The 19501-nt window shown below is 46.1% G+C and overlaps 1 protein-coding gene across 8 annotated transcripts in view; it reads left to right on the forward strand.

The window, feature by feature from the left end:
- LOC138680800 (mothers against decapentaplegic homolog 4-like) overlaps nucleotides 1-19501 on the forward strand; it is a 95785-nt gene that overhangs the window by 61877 nt on the left and 14407 nt on the right. For 5 of the 8 annotated variants that reach the window (XM_069768057.1, XM_069768051.1, XM_069768060.1 and 2 more), the window contains 6 exons: nucleotides 8279-8434; nucleotides 8549-8653; nucleotides 8747-8800; nucleotides 8871-9057; nucleotides 9137-9305; nucleotides 9684-9822. In XM_069768057.1, coding sequence (XP_069624158.1) covers nucleotides 8279-8434; nucleotides 8549-8653; nucleotides 8747-8800; nucleotides 8871-9057; nucleotides 9137-9305; nucleotides 9684-9822 — 810 coding nt within the window. The remainder of the gene's footprint in view (nucleotides 1-8278; nucleotides 8435-8548; nucleotides 8654-8746; nucleotides 8801-8870; nucleotides 9058-9136; nucleotides 9306-9683; nucleotides 9823-19501) is intronic. The other 3 variants (XM_069768071.1, XM_069768073.1, XM_069768077.1) reach the window with 1 other exon arrangement.

Genomic DNA, 19501 nt, shown 5'->3' on the forward strand with positions numbered 1-19501 from the left:
TCCTCTGCCATTCTTCCTTTCAGATCCTCTTCAGTTCCCTCAGGTTGGATGGTGAACGTTGGTGGACAGCCATTTTCAGGTCTCTCCAGAGATGCTCAATTGGGTTTAAGTCAGGGCTCTGGTTGGGCCAGTCAGGAATGGTCATAGAGTTCTTCTGAAGCCACGCCTTTGTTTTTTTAGTTGTGCGCATAGGGTCATTGTATTGTTGGAAGGTGATCCTTCGGCTAAGTCTGAGGTCCAGAGCACTCTGGAAGAGGTTTTCATCCAGGATAATTCTGTACTTGGCCACATTCGTGTTTCTTTCAATGGCAACCAGTCGTCCTGTCCCTGCGGCTGAAAAATGCCCCCATAGCATGTTGCTAACACGACCATGTTCCACTGTTGGGGTTGTATTGGGCATGTGATGAGCAGGGCCTGTTTTTCTCCACACATACCACTTAGACCTTTCTGGTGATAATTCTATCTTCATCTCATCAGACCAGTGATTGATTATTTTTTTTAACCCCTTAAGCCCCAAGGGTAGTTTACACGTTAATGACCGGGCCAATTTTTACAATTCTGACCACTGTCCCTTTTATGAGGTTATAACTCTGGAACGCTTCAACGGATCTTGGCGATTCTGACATTGTTTTCTCGTGACATATTGTACTTCATGATAGTGGTAAAATTTCTTCGATATAACTTGCGTTTATTTGTGAAAAAAATAGAATTATTCTTACAGTTAATTCGGTTTCTAGGAACCTTCCACAACGGCATACGGAGGTTGCCTCTTTGCCCTAATGGGGAACAGGAAATGGAGAGGTTAAAAGGCCCTCCCACCTCCCCCTCACCAGTGACTTATAACTGAAAACCATAGCACCGGTTTACCTTGAATCCCAGATTAAAATCCAGGAGTATATAGGGAGGGAACTAGCACCGTCGTGGAAGGTTCCTAGAAACCGAATTAACGGTAAGAATAATTCTATTTTCTCTAGTCACCTTCCACGACAGCATACGGAGGAATACCAACTAATTTTGGCGCTAGGGAGGTACAACGGCCTGGAGGACTTTCCGGCCGAAGGCTAAATCCTTGTTGGGCATTACATCAAGCCTGTAATGTCTGGAGAAAGTATGCAACGAAGACCATGTGGCTGCCCTGCAGATTTGCTCTGATGATGCACCTGCTCTTTCTGCCCAGGAGACTGAGGTTGATCTAGTCGAATGAGCCTTGATTCCCACTGGAGGGGTTTTATCTTGAGCAAGTTCTGCTATTGCTTTCTTGATCCAGTTGGCAATAGTGCTTTTTGCTACTTTCTTTCCTTTATTTTGTCCTGATGGATGGACAAACAGATTCTGATCAATTCTGTAAGAGCTGGTTTGCTCTAGGTAAAATAATACAATGCGTCTGACATCCAGAGTATGAATTTTTTCTTCTTTTGGATTTTGGCAAAAAGAAGGTAAAATGATTTCCTGAGAGCGGTGGAAATCTGATACGACTTTTGGAAGAAAGGAGGGGTCAAGGCGCAGTATTATAGAGTCATCTCGGATAGACAAGTATGGTTCTCTCATTGAGAGAGCCTGTAATTCTCCTACCCTCCTTGCTGAGGTAATGGCCACTAGAAAAATTGTTTTATAAATCAGATTTTTCTGCGAGCAGGAGGATAATGGTTCGAAGGGTGCACCTGTAAGTCCTTGTAATACCAGATTCAGGTCCCATAAAGGTACTGTTATTTGTTTTTTAGGATTCATCCTAGAGGCTGAAATCATGAACCTCTTAATCCAGCGATTAATTTGCCAGTTCCTGGTCAAATATTGAACTGAGTGCGGAAACTTGGACTTTTAGGGTGCTCGGCCTGAGGCCTATTTCTAAGCCTTTTTGCAAAAAATCTAGAATTTGCGACAGATTCGGATTAAAGGGATCTGGTACTTTGGGAAGACAAAAGGATGAGAATTTCTTCCAGATTTTATTATATATAGCAATGGTCACCGGTTTCCTTGATTTTTGAAGTGTGGAAACCACTGCTTCTGATAGTCCTTTGGCTCTCAACACCTGGGCTTCAGTAGCCATGCCGCCAGATTCCATTTGTGGACGTCTAGGAGATGTATTGGTCCTTGAGAAAGAAGATTTTCTTCCATCGGAAACTGGAATGGCCCATCCACCTGTAAATCCACTATCAGGTTGTACCAACTCCTCTTTGGCCACAATGGGGCTACCAATATAGTTGGTGTTCGTTCTTCCCGAACTTTCTGTAAGACCTTTGCCAATATCGGAATTGGAGGAAACGCATAGGCCAGTCGAAAATTCCATTCCTGGGCCAATGCATCCACTCCTCTGGAGCCGTCTCTGGGGTTTAGGGAGAAGAAGACTTCGACTTTCGCATTTTGCCGGGATGCAAAGAGGTCGATTTCTGGAAGACCCCATTTGTTCACCAGCATCTCAAAACTTCGGTTGCTCAGACACCATTCTCCGGGATGTATGTCTTGACGGCTTAGATAATCCGCCTGAGTGTTGGATGAGCCTTTCAGGTGAACTGCCGTCAGGGATAACAGATGTCTTTCTGCCCAGGAACATATTCTGGCAGATATGTTCTTCAGGTTGTTGTTTTTTGAACTGCCCTGATGTTTGAGTGGATTGGGAACCCCACCCGTTTACCTTTAGATATACCGCCAAACATCTGGTCCTGTATGGACTGTGGCTCTGGCTCTTCCTCCAGCCCCATAGTACTACGTACGGCAGCTACTAGATCCTCAACCCATTCTGAAGAGAAAAGATACTTTCTAGCTTCAGCAGATATAGGGGACGTAGGTTCCTCCCGTCGACCCGAGGATGAGGCATAGGAGAGGTCCGATTCAGACTCCGAATCATCCTCCTGGATCTTCATTTTTTTTTTTTTTTTGGCTGGAGAGAGTGGTGGAGGGGGTGGGGGGGGGGTAAAGGCCGCTAGGGAGGATTGCACCTCTTGTTTGACCAAAGAGCGTATTTCTTCCAGTAAAGAAGGTTGCTCTGTCATGACAATCTTATCAGTACAGGTCCTGCAGAGTTTCTTCTCCCATAATGGTGGCAGCTTAATGTTACAGATGGCACACTTCTTTTTAGTAGTAGTTTTGGGGGTAGACTTTTCTCCCTGCGATGAGAGGGGAGAGAGAGTCATACTAATAATACCCCCAAGTCACTAACTAGGGACCCCCTGTCCCTGCACCACTTACTGTGGCAGGGGCAGCGCTGGGCTCTGCACGCGCAGGGCAGGTATTGCTCTCCATGTCAGGATAGTCTTACCTGCTACGTCTTCTGGCAGGTTTTATGCACTGTGGCATGTCCCTGCCCCTAGCGATTCAAAAAATCCTCTCGACCCCCCCCCCCTTCATGGTCCAGGGTGGAGGACACCGTCCTGCACGAGACACCGCCGGCGGAAGTGCCTCCAGGGAGCGCAGAAAGGACCGGAAGTGACGCGCGCGATCACTTCCGGGTCGCCAGCGGCATGTGGAGGGGAGGAAACCGGAGAGCTCCAGGAGGACTCCGGATGGAAACTCTAGCCTGCTTTGCCCTCACGGGGGCGCGGGTAGGCTAGGACCAGGTCCCGAGGACACCGCAGCGCGGCGCGACGGGAGCAGCATAACGGGGGGAGGTAAGATACGACCCCATGCTGCCCGGTTACATTTTAGGTAGAGCTTGTAGCAGTAGTTACCGGCCACCACTGCATACGTAGTAAACCTCTCCTGTCCCATGGGGAACAGGAAAGACACTGGTCAGGGGGAGGAGGGAGGGCCTTTTAACCTCTCCATTTCCTGTTCCCCATTAGGGCAAAGAGGCAACCTCCGTATGCCGTCGTGGAAGGTGACTAGAGAAAATGGAAATTTGGCAAAAAATTTGAAAATTTTGCAATTTTCCAACTTTGAATTTTTATGTCCTTAAATCAGAGATATGTCATGTAAAATAATTAATAAGTAACCTTTCCCACATGTCTACTTTACATCAGCACAATTTTGGAACCAAAAATTTTTTTTGTTAGGGAGTTATAAGGGTTAAAAGTTGACCAGCAATTTCTCATTTTTACAACACCAATATTTTTTAGGGACCACATCACATTTGAAGTCATTTTGAGGGGTCTATATGATAGAAAATAACCAAGTGTGACACCATGCTAAAAACTGCACCCCTCAAGATGCTCAAAACCACATTCAAGAAGTTTATTAAAGGGCCACTGTCACCCCCCTCCAGCCGTTATAAACTAAAAGAGCCACCTTGTGCAGCAGTAATGCTGCATTCTAACAAGGTGGCTCTTTTAGTCTTGTGTTCATGTATTACTAAAATAAAGCGCATTGAAACTTTTCAAAAATACCTATCTTTGTCCACGGAGGCGGATCCTCAATCCCCAGCTTGAACGGTACTCTGCCGTCACTCACATCTTCAGGGGCTTTCGGCGCCGCCCCCTCCACGCTGTTTTCTCTTCAAAACCGGCACCTGCGCTGTGTAAAACTTTGTGGGGCAGGCGCAGTAAGTTCTGGCGGTCTGACGTCCCAGCCAGGCTTGAAGACTGTGCCTGTGCTGGCAGTGCGGCCACCCACCTCGGGAATCCCTGCCCCGCACTGTGTTATGCATTATGCACAGGGCGGGGCTGGGATTCCTGGGCATGCGTACTGCGTGTGTCAGACTGTCACCCAGGTCCCCCGCCTTACAGCCTCTGTCTATTCAGCTGATCGTGCCTCCTCCTCATAGCAATCGCCGGGACGATCAGCTGAATAGACAGAGGCTGTAAGGCGGGGGACCTGGGTAACAGTCTGACACACGCAGTGCGCATGCCCCGGAATCCCAGCCCCGCACTGTGCATAATGCGTAACACAGTGCGGGGCAGGGATTCCTGAGGCGGGTGGCCGCACTGCCTGCACAGGCACAGTCTGCAAGCCTGGCTGGGACGTCAGACCGCCAGAGCTTACTGCGCCTGCCCCACAATGTTTTACACAGCGCAGGTGCCGGTTTTGAAGAGAAAACAGCGCGGAGGGGGCGGCGTCGAAAGCCCCTGAAGATGTGCGTGATGGCAGAGTACCGTTCAAGCTGGGGATTGAGGACCCGCCTCCGTGGACAAAGATAGGTATTTTTGAAAAGTTTCAAAGCGCTTTATTTTAGTAATACATGAACACAAAACTAAAAGAGCCACCTTGTTAAAATGCAGCATTACTGCTGCACAAGGTGGCTCTTTTAGTTTATAATGGCTGGAGGGGGGGGACAGTGGCCCTTTAACCCTTCAGGTGTTTTACAGGAATTTTTGGAATGTTTATATAAAAATGAACATTTAGAAGAAATAAAACACACTGGCGCTCACCTCAATGTGGGCACGTGCCCGATGCAAGTGAGAATAAGTGACGCAATATATACCCCTAGCTGCTGGGATCACTTACAGGATCTGTGCCTATCCTGGAGATAAGTAATGCTATACCACAAGAAAGTGTGATGCCGCGCTTAGGGCTTCAATACTAGGTGGTGCTGGAGGCGTATAGCCGGCAACTGAGCCCCGCAAGTATGGAAGTAATGACAGGAAGTAGATGTTGATAATGGTAATAAGTACCCCTTAATAAAGTGACTGAACTGTACGCATAAAACTGCACTGCAGGACGGTGCTTACCCTGCTGTTGGTGCACGTGTAGTCTTGGTGTCACGACTCACGATGCCTCTGGGATGTGTGTCCTGTCGGCGTGGGTATGCGAGGGGGGGAAAGAAAAGATCCGGAGTCCGCTACTTGCTGCTGCGGAATGTGCGGGGGAGAGAGTGGGGAGGCGTATGGCAGCTGACGCGACACCTAGGGAGCCCCGGCCGGAGGCGTCCCTGGTTTCCGCTGAGAGGAGATGGCTGCCGGCACCGGTTTCCAAATTTTTATTTTCCCAAGGGTACCAAGAGACTGGACCCCAATAGTTGTTGTCCAATTTGTCTTGAGTATGCTGATACCCCTCATATGTGGGGGTAAACCCCTGTTTGGGTGCACGGGAGAGCTCGGAAGGGAAGGACCACTGGTTTACTTTTTCAACGCAGAATTGGCTGGAATGGAGATCGGACGCCATCCCAACCGTAAATGTAATCCAAGCCCTAACCCTAACTTTAGCCCTAACCCTAATGGGAAAATGGAAATAAATACATTTTTTTAAGTTTTTTTTATGTTTCTCTAACTAAGGGGGTGATGAAGGGGGGTTTGATTTACTTTTATAGCGGGTTTTCTAGCGGATTTTTATGGTTGGCAGCCGTCACACACGAAAAGACGATTTTTATTGCAAAAAATATTTTTTGCTTAACCACATTTTGAGACCTATAATTTTTCCATACTTTGGTCCACAGAGTTATATGAGGTCTTGTTTTTTGCGGGACGAGTTGACGTTTTTATTGGTAACATTTTCGGGCACGTGACATTTTTTTGATTGTTTTTTTATTCCGATTTTTGTGAGGCAGAATAACCAAAAACCAGCTATTCATTTTTTTTTTTTTTTAGGGGGGGGGTGATCTTTGCAGAGCACTGTGTCAGATCAGCGATCTGGCGTGCCCTGCTCCTTGGTTACCAGCGCCCGCTCTGGACATGGACGTAGTCCCTGCAGGACCCGGAAGTAGCCCAGCGGCCATTTTGGATCCGGGGCCTGCAGGGAGGAGACGCTCGGTACAAGGTGAGCACATTGCCTTGTACCGATCGTTTCAGGGAAGCACACAGGGAGCCCCCTCCCTGCGTGATGCTTCCCTATGCCCCCGGAACACTGCGATCATGTTTGATCGCGGTGTGCCTGGGGTTAATGTGCCGGGAGCGGTCCGTGACCGCTCCTGGCACATAGTGCTGGATGTCAGCTGCGATAGTCAGCTGATACTCGGCCGCGCTCCCCCCGAGAGCGCGGCCGATCGCATATGACATACTATCCCGTCACTGGGAATTAAGTCCCAGGTCACCTTGACAGGATAGTACGTCATATGGGATTAAGGGGTTAAGCAAACTCTATGTGGGCTTTCATATGTCTTGCACTGAGGAGAGGCTTCCGTCGGACCACTCTTCCATAAACAGCTTAACAAGAAGAAAATTTTTAGTCAGCTCACTGTTCTCGTCTCACTCCAGGAGTCCGTTTGTCAGCCAGGGTCGCGGCTCAGCAGCCACAGCAACGAAATCCAGAAAAATGTATGACCCGGCGATGAAGAATCCGCTGCAACAGAGGCCTTGTGTTATAAACTTCCAGAAGTCCACTGGCTGATTTGACTATGTTCTTTTATATTTTTTAACTATTCTTCAATAAAATTGAAGTTTTATAATACAAGATCTCTGAAGGTGCAGCGGATTCTTCATCGCCGGGTCATACACATTTTTCTGGACTCTACCATAAAGGTCCAACTGGTTGAAGGCTGCAATGATAGTTGACTTTGTGAGACTTTCTCCCATCTCCCTGTTGCATCTCTGGAGCTCAGCCACAGTGATCTTGGGGTTCTTCTTTACCTCTCTCACCAAGGCTCTTCACCCGCGATTGCTCAGTTTGCCTGGACTGCCAGGTCTAGGAAGACTTCTGGTGGTGTCAAACTTCTTCCATTTAAGGATTATAGAGGCCACTGTGCTCTTAGGAACCTTGAGTACTGCAGAAATTCTTTTGTAACTTTGGCCAGATCTCTGCCTTGCCACAATTCTGTCTCTGAGCTCCTTGGCCAGTTCCTTTGACCTCATGATTGTCATTTGGTCTGACATGCACTGTGAGCTGTGAGGTCACACAGGTGTGTGCCTTTCCAAATTAAGTCCTATCAATTTAATTAAACACAGCTGGACTGAACCATCTCAAGGAAATGCACAGCATGTGACTTAAATATAAGTGTCTAAGCAAAGGGTCTGAATACCCTGTACCCATGTGATATTTCAGTTTTTTTTTCCCTTTTTAATTAATTTGCAAAAAAATTTACATTTGTTTTTTTTTTGGTTTTTTTCAGTCAAGATGGGGTGCAGAGTGTACATTAATGAGAAAAAATGAACTTTTTTGGATTTACCAAATGGCTTCAATAAAATAAAACAAAGAGTGAAAAATGTAAAGGGGTCTGAATACTTTCCATACCCACTGTATACTACTGGTAATGGGTGTATAGTGATAAGTACTACACCCAGATCACCAATATATAGAGCCGTGATATTACTGTATTTACATCACTGGTGAGAGGTGACTATAGTGATCAGTACTACACCCAGATCACCAGGATACACAGCGGTGATACTGCTGTGTTCACAGTTCTACTTATCTGGTTTGTAGGTGTTTGGTTGCAATCTTGCATCACATTTTTTATTTTCTCATTTTACCTCAGTTGCCCCTGGTTGCACACTTTCTTCGTTATCACATAGTGAAGGCATTTTACCCATCAGCCCTCCTCAGCAGATGATTTCAACTTCTCCCCCTTCTACGCCTAACCATAACCTGCAGAGTAATGGGTACCAGTCACCCCCCAAGCAGCCTTATCACAGTGAGTATCGCTCATGGTGCGGTTCTTTTTACATATACAATAGAGTAAGACTGTAAATTTTGAGAACTTGTCGGAGTTTCACCCTTCGTTTTCTTCTCGGTTGCTTTTCTGCAGCTACTTGGACAGGAAACAGCACGGCAGCCTATTCTCCCAATCCTGTGTCCCAGCCTAATGGGAGGGGAAGCCAACAGCCGCCGCTACACCACCCTAACCATTACTGTACGTCTGTCGCTGCAACTGGCTGCCACCGCTAGAATTGCTAAGAGGTTTCCCAGTAACTTTGCGGCTAACTGTTTTCTTACGTCTCTGTAGGGCCTCTTCATCCTAGCTCCCCCCAGTATTCACACCCAGTCTCCAATCACCCAGGTAAGTCATCAGGTCCATTTCTTCCCACTGTACACCCCAATCTCTGAGTGTTAATTATGTTTGTTTCTAGCAGGACCAGAGTTCTGGTGCTCGGTTGCATATTTTGAAATGGACATTCAGGTGGGAGAGATCTTCAAGGTGCCCTCGAACTGTCCCGTGGTGACTGTGGACGGATATGTAGACCCATCCGGAGGGGACAGATTCTGCCTCGGGCAGCTCTCCAACGTGCATCGTACAGATATGAGTGAGCGGGCGAGGTGAGGCCGAGGTTAAAGGCGTGCATCAGATATGCGTTTGCCACCGGGATCAACAGACAATTGTCATCTTGTTTCTCAGGCTGCACATTGGGAAAGGTGTCCAGTTAGAGTGTCGTGGAGAGGGCGACGTCTGGATGAGGTGCCTCAGTGATCACGCCGTGTTCGTGCAGAGCTACTACTTGGATAGAGAAGCGGGCAGAGCACCTGGGGATGCCGTGCACAAGATTTACCCCGGAGCATATATTAAGGTGATTATTCCAGGCTCAATCTTATCGGCACATGTATTGTGCCTGCCGAGTATCAACGATGGAGCACTGCCACTCCATTTAGGACCCTTAATCTCATGATTGTTGAGAGGGTCCCAGGAATCTTCTATTTGCCCTCACCTACTGTATCCTCACCCATCCCTTGTAGGTTGTGAGCCCTCGCGGGCATGGTCCTCTCTCCTACTGTACCAGTCGTGACTTGTATTGTTTAATATTATTGTACTTTTTTTTTTTTTTATACTATGTATACCCGTCCTCACATGGAATAAAAGGCGCTAAAATAATAATTATGGGAGAAATTTTTAACGTGACTTGGAATCTGATTCATCTATCAGAAATTACATCATACTTCTGTTTTAGGTGTTTGATCTGCGACAGTGTCATCGACAAATGCAGCAACAGGCCGCCACAGCACAGGCAGCCGCAGCAGCCCAGGCAGCAGCGGTCTCTGGATCAATCCCAGGCCCGGGATCTGTGGGTGGCATCGCTCCAGCTGTCAGTGAGTATGAGCAGCTCTTAATAAAAGTTGATGAATCCACAGGTTAAGCCCTTAGTGACCGAGCCAAAATTGACCTTAATGACCAGGCCAATTTTTACAATTCTGCCCAGTGTCACTTTGAGAGGTAATAGCTCTGGAATGCTTCAATTTATCCCACTGATTCTGAGGCCGGCGTCACACTCAGCGTATGAAAATACGGTCTGTTATTTACGGCCGTAATACGCAGAAAAGTCCCCAAAATAGTGATCCGTATGTCATCCGTAGGCAGGGTGTGTCAGCGTATTTTGCGCATGGCATCATCCGTATGTAATCCGTATGACATCCGTACTGCGAGATTTTCTCGCAGGCTTGCAAAACCGACATGCGGACATACAATGGATCCATGTGCTCAAATAATCGTAAAAACATATATACTGTGTGTGTGTGTGTGTGTGTGTATATATATATATATATATATATATATATATATATACATACATACATACACATATACACATATATATATATATATATCAGTGAGATATACAAATACATATATATTAATATATCATACAGCACTAGATAGCTTAAAACCGGTAATTCAATTGCCGGCTTTTGCTATCTCCTTCACAAGCCCGACATGATATGAGACATGGTTTACACATACCAGTAAACCATCTCATATCCCTTTTTTTTTTTTTTTTTTTTGCACATTCCACACTACTAATGCTAGTAGTGTGTATGTGCAAAATTTGGGTACTCTAGCTATTAAATTAAAGGGTTAAATCGCGGAAAAAATTGGCGTGGGCTCCCGCGCAATTTTCTCTGCCAGAATGGTAAAGCCAGTGACTGAGGGCAGATATTAATAGCCTAGAGAGGGTCCATGGTATTGCCCCCCCCTGGCTAAAAACATCTGCCCCCAGCCACCCCAGAAAAGGCACATCTGGAAGATGCGCCTATTCTGGCACTTAGCCTCTCTTCCCACTCCCGTGTAGTGGTGGGATATGGGGTAATGAAGGGTTAATGTCACCTTGCTATTATAAGGTGACATTAAGCCAGATTAATAATGGAGAGGCGTCAATTATGACACCTATCCATTATTAATCCAATAGTTGGAAATGGTTAATAAAACACACGCATTATTACAAAGTATTTTAATGAAATAAAGACAAAGGGTGTTTTATTATTTTATTAGACTCCTAATCCACCTGAAGACCCTCGTTCTGCAAAAAAGGAAAAATAAATCAACAATATCCCATACCTTCCGTCGTTCTATCACGTCCCATGATGTAAATCCATCTGAAGGGGTTAACTAATTTTACAAGAAGAAGCCTGCTAATGCAGCCGCCCCTGCCTGTAAAAACAGGCGAATGAATGGAATGCAGGGGAATGACCTGTAGTTACCTTGAGTCGCGGTGAGGCGCCCTCTGCTGGATGTCCTCATATGAACTCGAGCCTGGCAAAATATTCTGAAAAGTTCCCAGGCTTGAGTTCATATGAGGACATCCAGCAGAGGGCGGAGAAAATTGCGCGGGAGCCCACGCCAATGTTTTCCACGATTTAACCCTTTAATTTAATAGCTAGAGCGCCCAAATCTTGCACATACACACTAACATTAGTAGTGTGGAATATGCAAAAAAAAAAGGGATATGAGATGGTTTACTGTATGTAAACCATGTCACATGTCATGTCGGGTTTGTGAAGGAGATAGGAAAAGCCGGCAATTGAATTACCGGCCTTTCTCCTATCTAGCGCTGTATGAAATATTGAGATATATATATATAATCTTAGCTATTCTATTCTAACCTGTCAGTGTGATTTTACTGTACACCGCACTGGATTGCCGGCTTTTCTATAGAACACCGCTGCGTATTTCTCGCAAGTCACACTGCTGGTCCGTGTGTAATCCGTAATTTTCTCGCCCCCATAGACTGGCGATTTATTTATTTTATTTTTTTTGTGCAATACGGTGACAAACGCAGTATGCTGCGATTTTCTACGGCCGTAGAAGACCGTATAATACGGATCAGTAAAATACGACAGATAGGAGCTGGGCCATAGAGAATCATTGTACCGTATGCAATCCGTATTTTCTGCACCTCTCATGCGTCCGTAAAACTTGCTAGTGTGATGCCGGCCTGAGATTGTGCCTTTTTTTTTTTTTTTTGTGACATATTGTACATGTTAGTGGTAAAATGTCTTTGATATTGTGAGGGACGAGGGATACTCAATTTCGGATTTATTAATTCAGGCCCAATATATTCTCCAGAAATCTCCTTCTGCCCCCAGAACAGTAGCCCCCCACCCTTGGGATAAGTACACTAATTCCCAAAATAGCAGGACTTTGCCATATGGCCGGAGAATTAGAGGGCACCTGTTAATTAAGGCAAGGAGGAACAGAGCTGGGACTCCCTGCCGTCTTTTGTGCAGGGCTGTAAGCTATGGATGGAAGGCATAGACAGGCTCCAATACCTAGAGATGAATTATGAGTACCGAGCATCTCAGGGTTGAGTCCAATATGCCACCAGAATCCTGGAAGCCCTCCACACACCTGGGTCTCCTCGTTCTCTAGCTGTCCTGCATACCAAGCTATCTAGATTGGCTCTCCAGAACCACTGAGGCTATGTCCACACGTTGCAGATTTCCTGCAGATCTGCAGCTTTTTTTTCCGCGCAGAAACGCTGCAGATCTGCAAGTGATTTACAGTACAATGTAAATCAATGGCAAAATAAAAATCCTGTGCTAATGGTGCGGAAAAATCTGCACAGAAAACGCAGCAGATTTAAAAAAGCACTATGTCAATTCTTTGTGCAGAACTGCTGCGTTTCTGCACCCATTCCATAATAGAAATCTGCAGGGGTAAAAAAAGGAAGAAATCTGCACAAAAATCTGCAACGTGTGCACATACCAAAAAAAGGAGCAGATTCTGACCTGCGTTTTCTGCCAAGAAATTCAGAATCTGCACAGGAAACTCCACAGGCAAATCAGCAATGTGTGCACATAGCCTTTGCCAACCCAAGTTTGGACTCTCCATATCGGTCCAGCCCCAACGAACCCGTTGAGACGTCAGTCGTTCCGTTTGGACCTCCCACTTGGAAGTTGTGACCCATCCTAGATATTGGGATCAATTTCAATTAGGCAGGGTTCATATTGCGTTTCAACGCATGCCTTGTAAAGATCTTGTTATGCGATAACGCAGATGCTCCATCTGTGCTCAGATACTCCATCTGTGCTATCGGTGACGGAACTGGAAATGCTGCAGCCGATTATAACATGCTTTAGCGATGCGCTACATAGTGGCAGTCAATGGGCGCGCTAACGCATCCGTTACATAGTGTTCGTTACGCTGTGTAACGGATGCCGTCAGCGCATTGCCATTGACCCAATGTGAACCTGGTCTTAGGAGGTCAAGGGAGGAGAGTTCAGTCCAACCCTGAGGGGCGGTGGCAAATATGGGAGGGGTTGCGCTAAGGGTTAAAAGCTAGCTATACAGATTTAGCCATTGTCGCTGTTCTGCCACGGAAGCCGCTTCACCTCACTTGTGGAGACGGACGAGAAACTAAGAAATTACCTGTGGATTTGAGCGCTTCCCTGGGCCCACAAGCTAAAAGAAATGGTAACTTGACAAATGCATCTAATATATACACCAGTCCCAGGTGATATATATACCGCCCTCACTGCGGAGTGCCTTGATAACCAGTATGTGACAGGGCAGCCTCTCTCACGACTACTTATCCTATGTGCAGTTCCCTGACTAACCTGAGGGTAAGGGCCACAGAGCTGCAACTGTAAGTTCCGTCACAGATTGGTGGCGGTGGTGAGATATCCGTAATTCCCCCCAGCTCTTGTTTTCCTTATGGATATGACTTGCGTTTTATTTGTGGGGGAAAAAAACGGAAATTTGGCAAAAATTTTGCAATTTTCAAACTTTTAATTTTTGTACCCTTTAACCCCTTCCCGACCCATGACGCCACGTAGGCGTCATGAAAGTCGGTGCCATTCCAACCCATGACGCCTATGCGGCGTCATGGAAAGATCGCGTCCCTGCAGATCGGGTGAAAGGGTTAACTCCCATTTCACCCGATCTGCAGGGACAGGGGGAGTGGTAGTTTAGCCCAGGGGGGGTGGCTTCACCCCCTCGTGGCTACGATCGCTCTGATTGGCTGTTGAAAGTGAAACTGCCAATCAGAGCGATTTGTAATATTTCACCCATTATAACGGGTGAAATATTACAATCCAGCCATGGCCGATGCTGAAATATCATCGGCCATGGCTGGAAATACTAGTGTGCCCCCACCCCACCCCTCCGATCGCCCCCCCACCCCCCCGATCTGGCCGGTACACTGCTCCGGCTCCCCTCCGTCCTGTGCTCCGCTCCCCCCCGTGCTCGTGTCCGCTCCCCCCGTGCTCCAATCACCCCCCCGTGCTCCAATCACCCCCCCTGCACTCCGATCCACCCCCCCCCCGTGCTCCGTTCCACCCCCCCGTGCTCCGTTCCAGCCCCCCCGTGCTCCGTTCCACGCCCCCCGCGCTCCGTTCCACCCCTCCCGCGCTCCGATTCCCCCCCCCGTGCTCCGATCCCCCCCCCCCGTGGTCCCCCCCCACCCTATCATACTTACCGATCCAGCCGTGGTCCCGTCCGTCTTCTCCCGGGCGCCGCCATCTTCCAAAATGGCGGGCGCATGCGCAGTGCGCCCGCCGAATCTGCCGGCCGGCAGATTCGTTCCAAAGTGCATTTTGATCACTGAGATATAATCTATCTCAGTGATCAAAATAAAAAAAATAATAAATGACCCCCCCCCTTTGTCACCCCCATAGGTAGGGACACTAAAAAAAATAAAGAAATTTTTTTTTTCCACTAATGTTAGAATAGGGTTAGGGTTAGGGGTAGGGGTAGGGTTAGGGGTAGGGGTAGGGTTAGGGGTAGGGGTAGGGCTAGGGTTAGGGGTAGGGTTAGGGGTAGGGTTAGGGGTAGGGGTAGGGTTAGGGCTAGGGTTAGGGTTAGGAATGTGCACACGTATTCTGGTCCTCTGCGGATTTTTCCGCTGCGGATTTGATAAATCCGCAGTGCTAAACCGCTGCGGATTTATGGCGGATTTACCGCGTTTTTTTCTGCGCATTTCACTGCGGTTTTACAATTGCGATTTTCTATTGGAGCAGTTGTAAAACCGCTGCTGAATCCGCACAAAGAAGTGACATGCTGCGGAATGTAAACCGCTGCGTTTCCGTGCAGTTTTTCCGCAGCATGTGCACAGCGATTTTTGTTTCCCATAGGTTTACATTGAAATGTACACTCATGGGAAACTGCTGCGGATCCGCAGCGTTTTCCGCAGCGTGTGCACATACCTTTAGAATTAGGCCATGTGCACACGGTGCGGATTTGGCTGCGGATTCGCAGCAGTGTTCCATCAGGTTTACAGTACCATGTAAACATATGAAAAACCAAATCCGCTGTGCCCATGGTGCGGAAAATACCGCGCGGGAACGCTGCGTTGTATTTTCCGCAGCATGTCAATTCTTTGTGCGGATTCCGCAGCGTTTTACACCTGTTCCTCAATAGGAATCCGCAGGTGAAATCCGCACAAAAAACACTGGAAATCCGCGGAAAATCCGCAGGTAAAACGCAGTGCCTTTTACCCGCAGATTTTTCAAAAATGGTGCGGAAATATCTCACACGAATCCGCAACGTGGGCACATAGCCTTAGGGTTAGGGTTGGAATTAGGGTTGTGGTTAGGGTTAGGGGTGTGTTGGGGTTAGTGTTGTGGTTAGGGGTGTGTTGGGGTTTGGGTTGTGATTAGGGTTATGGCTACAGTTGGGATTAGAGTTAGGGGTGTGTTGGGGTTAGTGTTGGAGTTAGAATTGAGGGGTTTCCACTGTTTAGGCACATCAGGGGTCTCCAAACGCAACATGGCGCCACCATTGATTCCAGCCAATCTCGTATTCAAAAAGTCAAATGGTGCTCCCTCACTTCCGAGCCCTGACGTGTGCCCAAACAGTGGTTTACCCCCACATATGGGGTACCAGCATACTCAGGACAAACTGCGCAACAATTACTGGGGTCCAATTTCTCCTGTTACCCTTGTGAATCTAAAAAAATGCTTGCTAAAACATAATTTTTGAGGAAAGAAAAATGATTTTTTATTTTCACGGCTCTGCGTTGTAAACGTCTGTGAAGCACTTGGGGGTTCAAAGTGCTCACCACATATCTAGATAAGTTCCTTGGGGGGTCTAGTTTCTAAAATGGGGTCACTTGTGGGGGGTTTCTACTGTTTAGGCACACCAGGGGCTCTGCAAACGCAACTTGACACCCGCAGACCATTCCATCAAAGTCTGCATTTCAAAAGTCACTACTTCCCTTCTGAGCCCCGACGTGTGCCCAAACAGTGGTTTACCCCCACATATGGGGTATCAGCGTACTCAGGAGAAACTGGACAACAACTTTTGGGGTCCAATTTCTCCTGTAACCCTTGGGAAAATAAAAAATTCTGGGCTAAATAATTATTTTTGAGGAAAGAAAACGTATTTATTATTTTCACGGCTCTGCATTATAAACTTCTATGAAGCACTTGGGGGTTCAAAGTGCTCACCACACATCTAGATAAGTTCCTTTCAGGGTCTAGTTTCCAAAATGGGGTCACTTGTGGGGGGTTTCTACTGTTTAGGCACATCAGGGGCTCTGCAAACGCAACGTGACGCCCGCAGAGCATTCCATCAAAGTCTGCATTTCAAAACGTCACTACTTCAATTCCGAGCCCCGGCATGTGCCCAAACAGTGGTTTACCCCCACATATGGGGTATCACCATACTCAGGAGAAACTGGACAACAAATATTGGGGTCAAATTTCTCCTGTTACCCTTGGGAAAATTAAAAAATTCTGGGCTAAATAATTATTTTTGAGGAAAGAAAACGTATTTATTATTTTCACGGCTCTGCATTATAAACTTCTATGAAGCACTTGGGGGTTCAAAGTGCTCACCACACATCTAGATAAGTTCCTTTGGGGGTCTAGTTTCCAAAATGGGGTCACTTGTGGGGGGTTTCTACTGTTAAGCCACATCAGGGGCTCTGCAAATGCAACGTGACGCCCACAGAGCATTCCATCAAAGTCTGCATTTCAAAACGTCACTACTTCACTTCCGAGCCCCGGCATGTGCCCAAACAGTGATTTACCCCCACATATGGGGTATCAGCGTACTCAGGAGAAACTGGACAACAACTTTTGGGGTCAAATTTCTCCTGTTACCCTTGGGAAAATAAAAAATTGCAGGCTAAAAGATCATTTTTGAGAAAATAATTTTTTTTTTTATTTTCATGGCTCTGCGTTATAAACTTCTGTGAAGCACTTGGGGGTTCAAAGTCCTCACCACACATCTAGATTAGTTCCTTTGGGGGTCTAGTTTCTAAAATGGTGTCATTTCTGGGGGATCTCCAATGTTTAGGCACACAGGGGCTCTCCAAACGTGACATGGTGTCCGCTAATGATTGGAGCTAATTTTCCATTTAAAAAGCCAAATGGCGTGCCATCCCTTCCGAGCCCTGCCGTGCGCCCAAACAGTGGTTTACCCCCACATATGGGGTATCAGCGTACTCAGGACAAACTGGACAACAATATTTGGGGTCCAATTTCTCCTATTATCCTTGGCAAAATAGGAAATTCCAGGCTAAAAAATCATTTTTGAGGAAAGAAAAATTATTTTTTATTTTCATGGCTCTGCGTTATAAACTTCTGTGAAGCACCTGGGGGTTTAAAGTGCTCAATATGCATCTAGATAAGTTCCTTGGGGGGTCTAGTTTCCAAAATGGGGTCACTTGTGGGGGAGCTCCAATGTTTAGGCACACAGGGGCTCTCCAAACGCGACATGGTGTCCGCTAACAATTGGAGCTAATTTTCCATTCAAAAAGTCAAATGGCGCGCCTTCTCTTCCGAGCCCTGCCGAGTGCCCAAACAGTGGTTTACCCCCACATATGAGGTATCGGCGTACTCGGGAGAAATTGCCCAACAAATTTTATGATCCATTTTATCCTACTGCCCATGTGAAAATGAAAAAATTGAGGCGAAAAGAATTTTTTTGTGAAAAAAAATTACTTTTTCATTTTTACAGATCAATTTGTGAAGCACCTGAGGTTTTAAAGTGCTCACTAGGCATCCAAATTAGTTCCTTGGGGGGTCTGGTTTCCAAAATGGGGTCACTTGTGGGGGAGCGCCAATGTTTAGGCACACAGGAGCTATCCAAACGCGACATGGTGTCCGCTAACGATGGAAATAATTTTTCATTCAAAAAGTCAAATGGCGCTCCTTCCCTTCCGAGCCTTACCATGTGCCCAAACAGTGGTTTACCTCCACATGTGAGGTATTGGTGTACTCAGGAGAAATTGCCCAACACATTTTAGGATCCATTTTATCCTGTTGCCCATGTGAAAATGAAAAAATTGAGGCTAAAAGAATTTTTTTGCGAAAAAAAAGTACTTTTTCATTTTTACGGATCAATTTGTGAAGCACCTGGGGGTTCAAAGTGCTCACTATGCATCTAGATAAGTTCCTTGGGGCGTCTAGTTTCCAAAATGGGGTCACTTGTGGGGGAGCTCCAATTTTTAGGCACACGGGGGCTCTCCAAACGTGACATGGTGTCCGCTAAAGAGTGGAGCCAATTTTTGATTCAAAAAGTCAAATGGCGCTCCTTCCCTTCCAAGCCCTGCCGTGCGCCAAAACAGTGGTTTACCCCCACATATGAGGTATCAGCGTACTCAGGACAAATTGGACAACAACTTTCGTGGTTCAGTTTCTCCTTTTACCATTGGGAAAATAAAAAAATTGTTGCTAAAAGATAATTTTTGTGACTAAAAAGTTAAATGTTCATTTTTTCCTTCCATGTTGCTTCTGCTTCTGTGAAGCACCTGAAGGGTTAATAAACTTCTGGAATGTGGTTTTGAGTACCTTGAGGGGTGCAGTTTTTAGAATGGTGTCACTTTTGGGTATTTTCAGCCATATAGACCCCTCAAACTGACTTCAAATGTGAGGTGGTCCCTAAAAAAATGGTTTTGTAAATTTCGTTGTAAAAATGACAAATCGCTGGTCGAATTTTAACCCTTATAACTTCCTAACAAAAAAAAATTTTGTTTCCAAAATTGTGCTGATGTAAAGTAAACATGTGGGAAATGTTATTTATTAACTATTTTGTGTCACATATCTCTCTGGTTTAACAGAATAAAAATTCAAAATGTGAAAATTGCGAAATTTTCAAAATTTTCGCCAAATTTCCGTGTTTATCACAAATAAATGCAGAATTTATTGACCTAAATTTACCACTAACATGAAGCCCAATATGTCACGAAAAAACAATCTCAGAACCGCTAGGATCCGTTGAAGCGTTCCTGAGTTATTACCTCATAAAGGGACACTGGTCAGAATTGCAAAAAACGGCAAGGTCTTTAAGGTCAAAATAGGCTGGGTCTTGAAGGGGTTAATTAGTCATGTCACACAATATAGTTAATAAATAACAATTCCCACATGTCTACTTTACATCAGCACAATTTTTGGAAACAATTTTTTTTTTTAGGATGTTAAAATTTACAAAACCATTTCTTTTTAGGGACCACCTCACATTTGGAGTGACTTTGAGGGGTCTATATGACAAAGTACCCAAAAGTGACACCATTCTAAAAACTGCACCCCTCTAGGTGCTCAAAACCACATTCAA

Source organism: Ranitomeya imitator, chromosome 1 (assembly GCF_032444005.1).
Source record: "Ranitomeya imitator isolate aRanImi1 chromosome 1, aRanImi1.pri, whole genome shotgun sequence".
Classification (NCBI taxonomy): domain Eukaryota; kingdom Metazoa; phylum Chordata; class Amphibia; order Anura; family Dendrobatidae; genus Ranitomeya; species Ranitomeya imitator.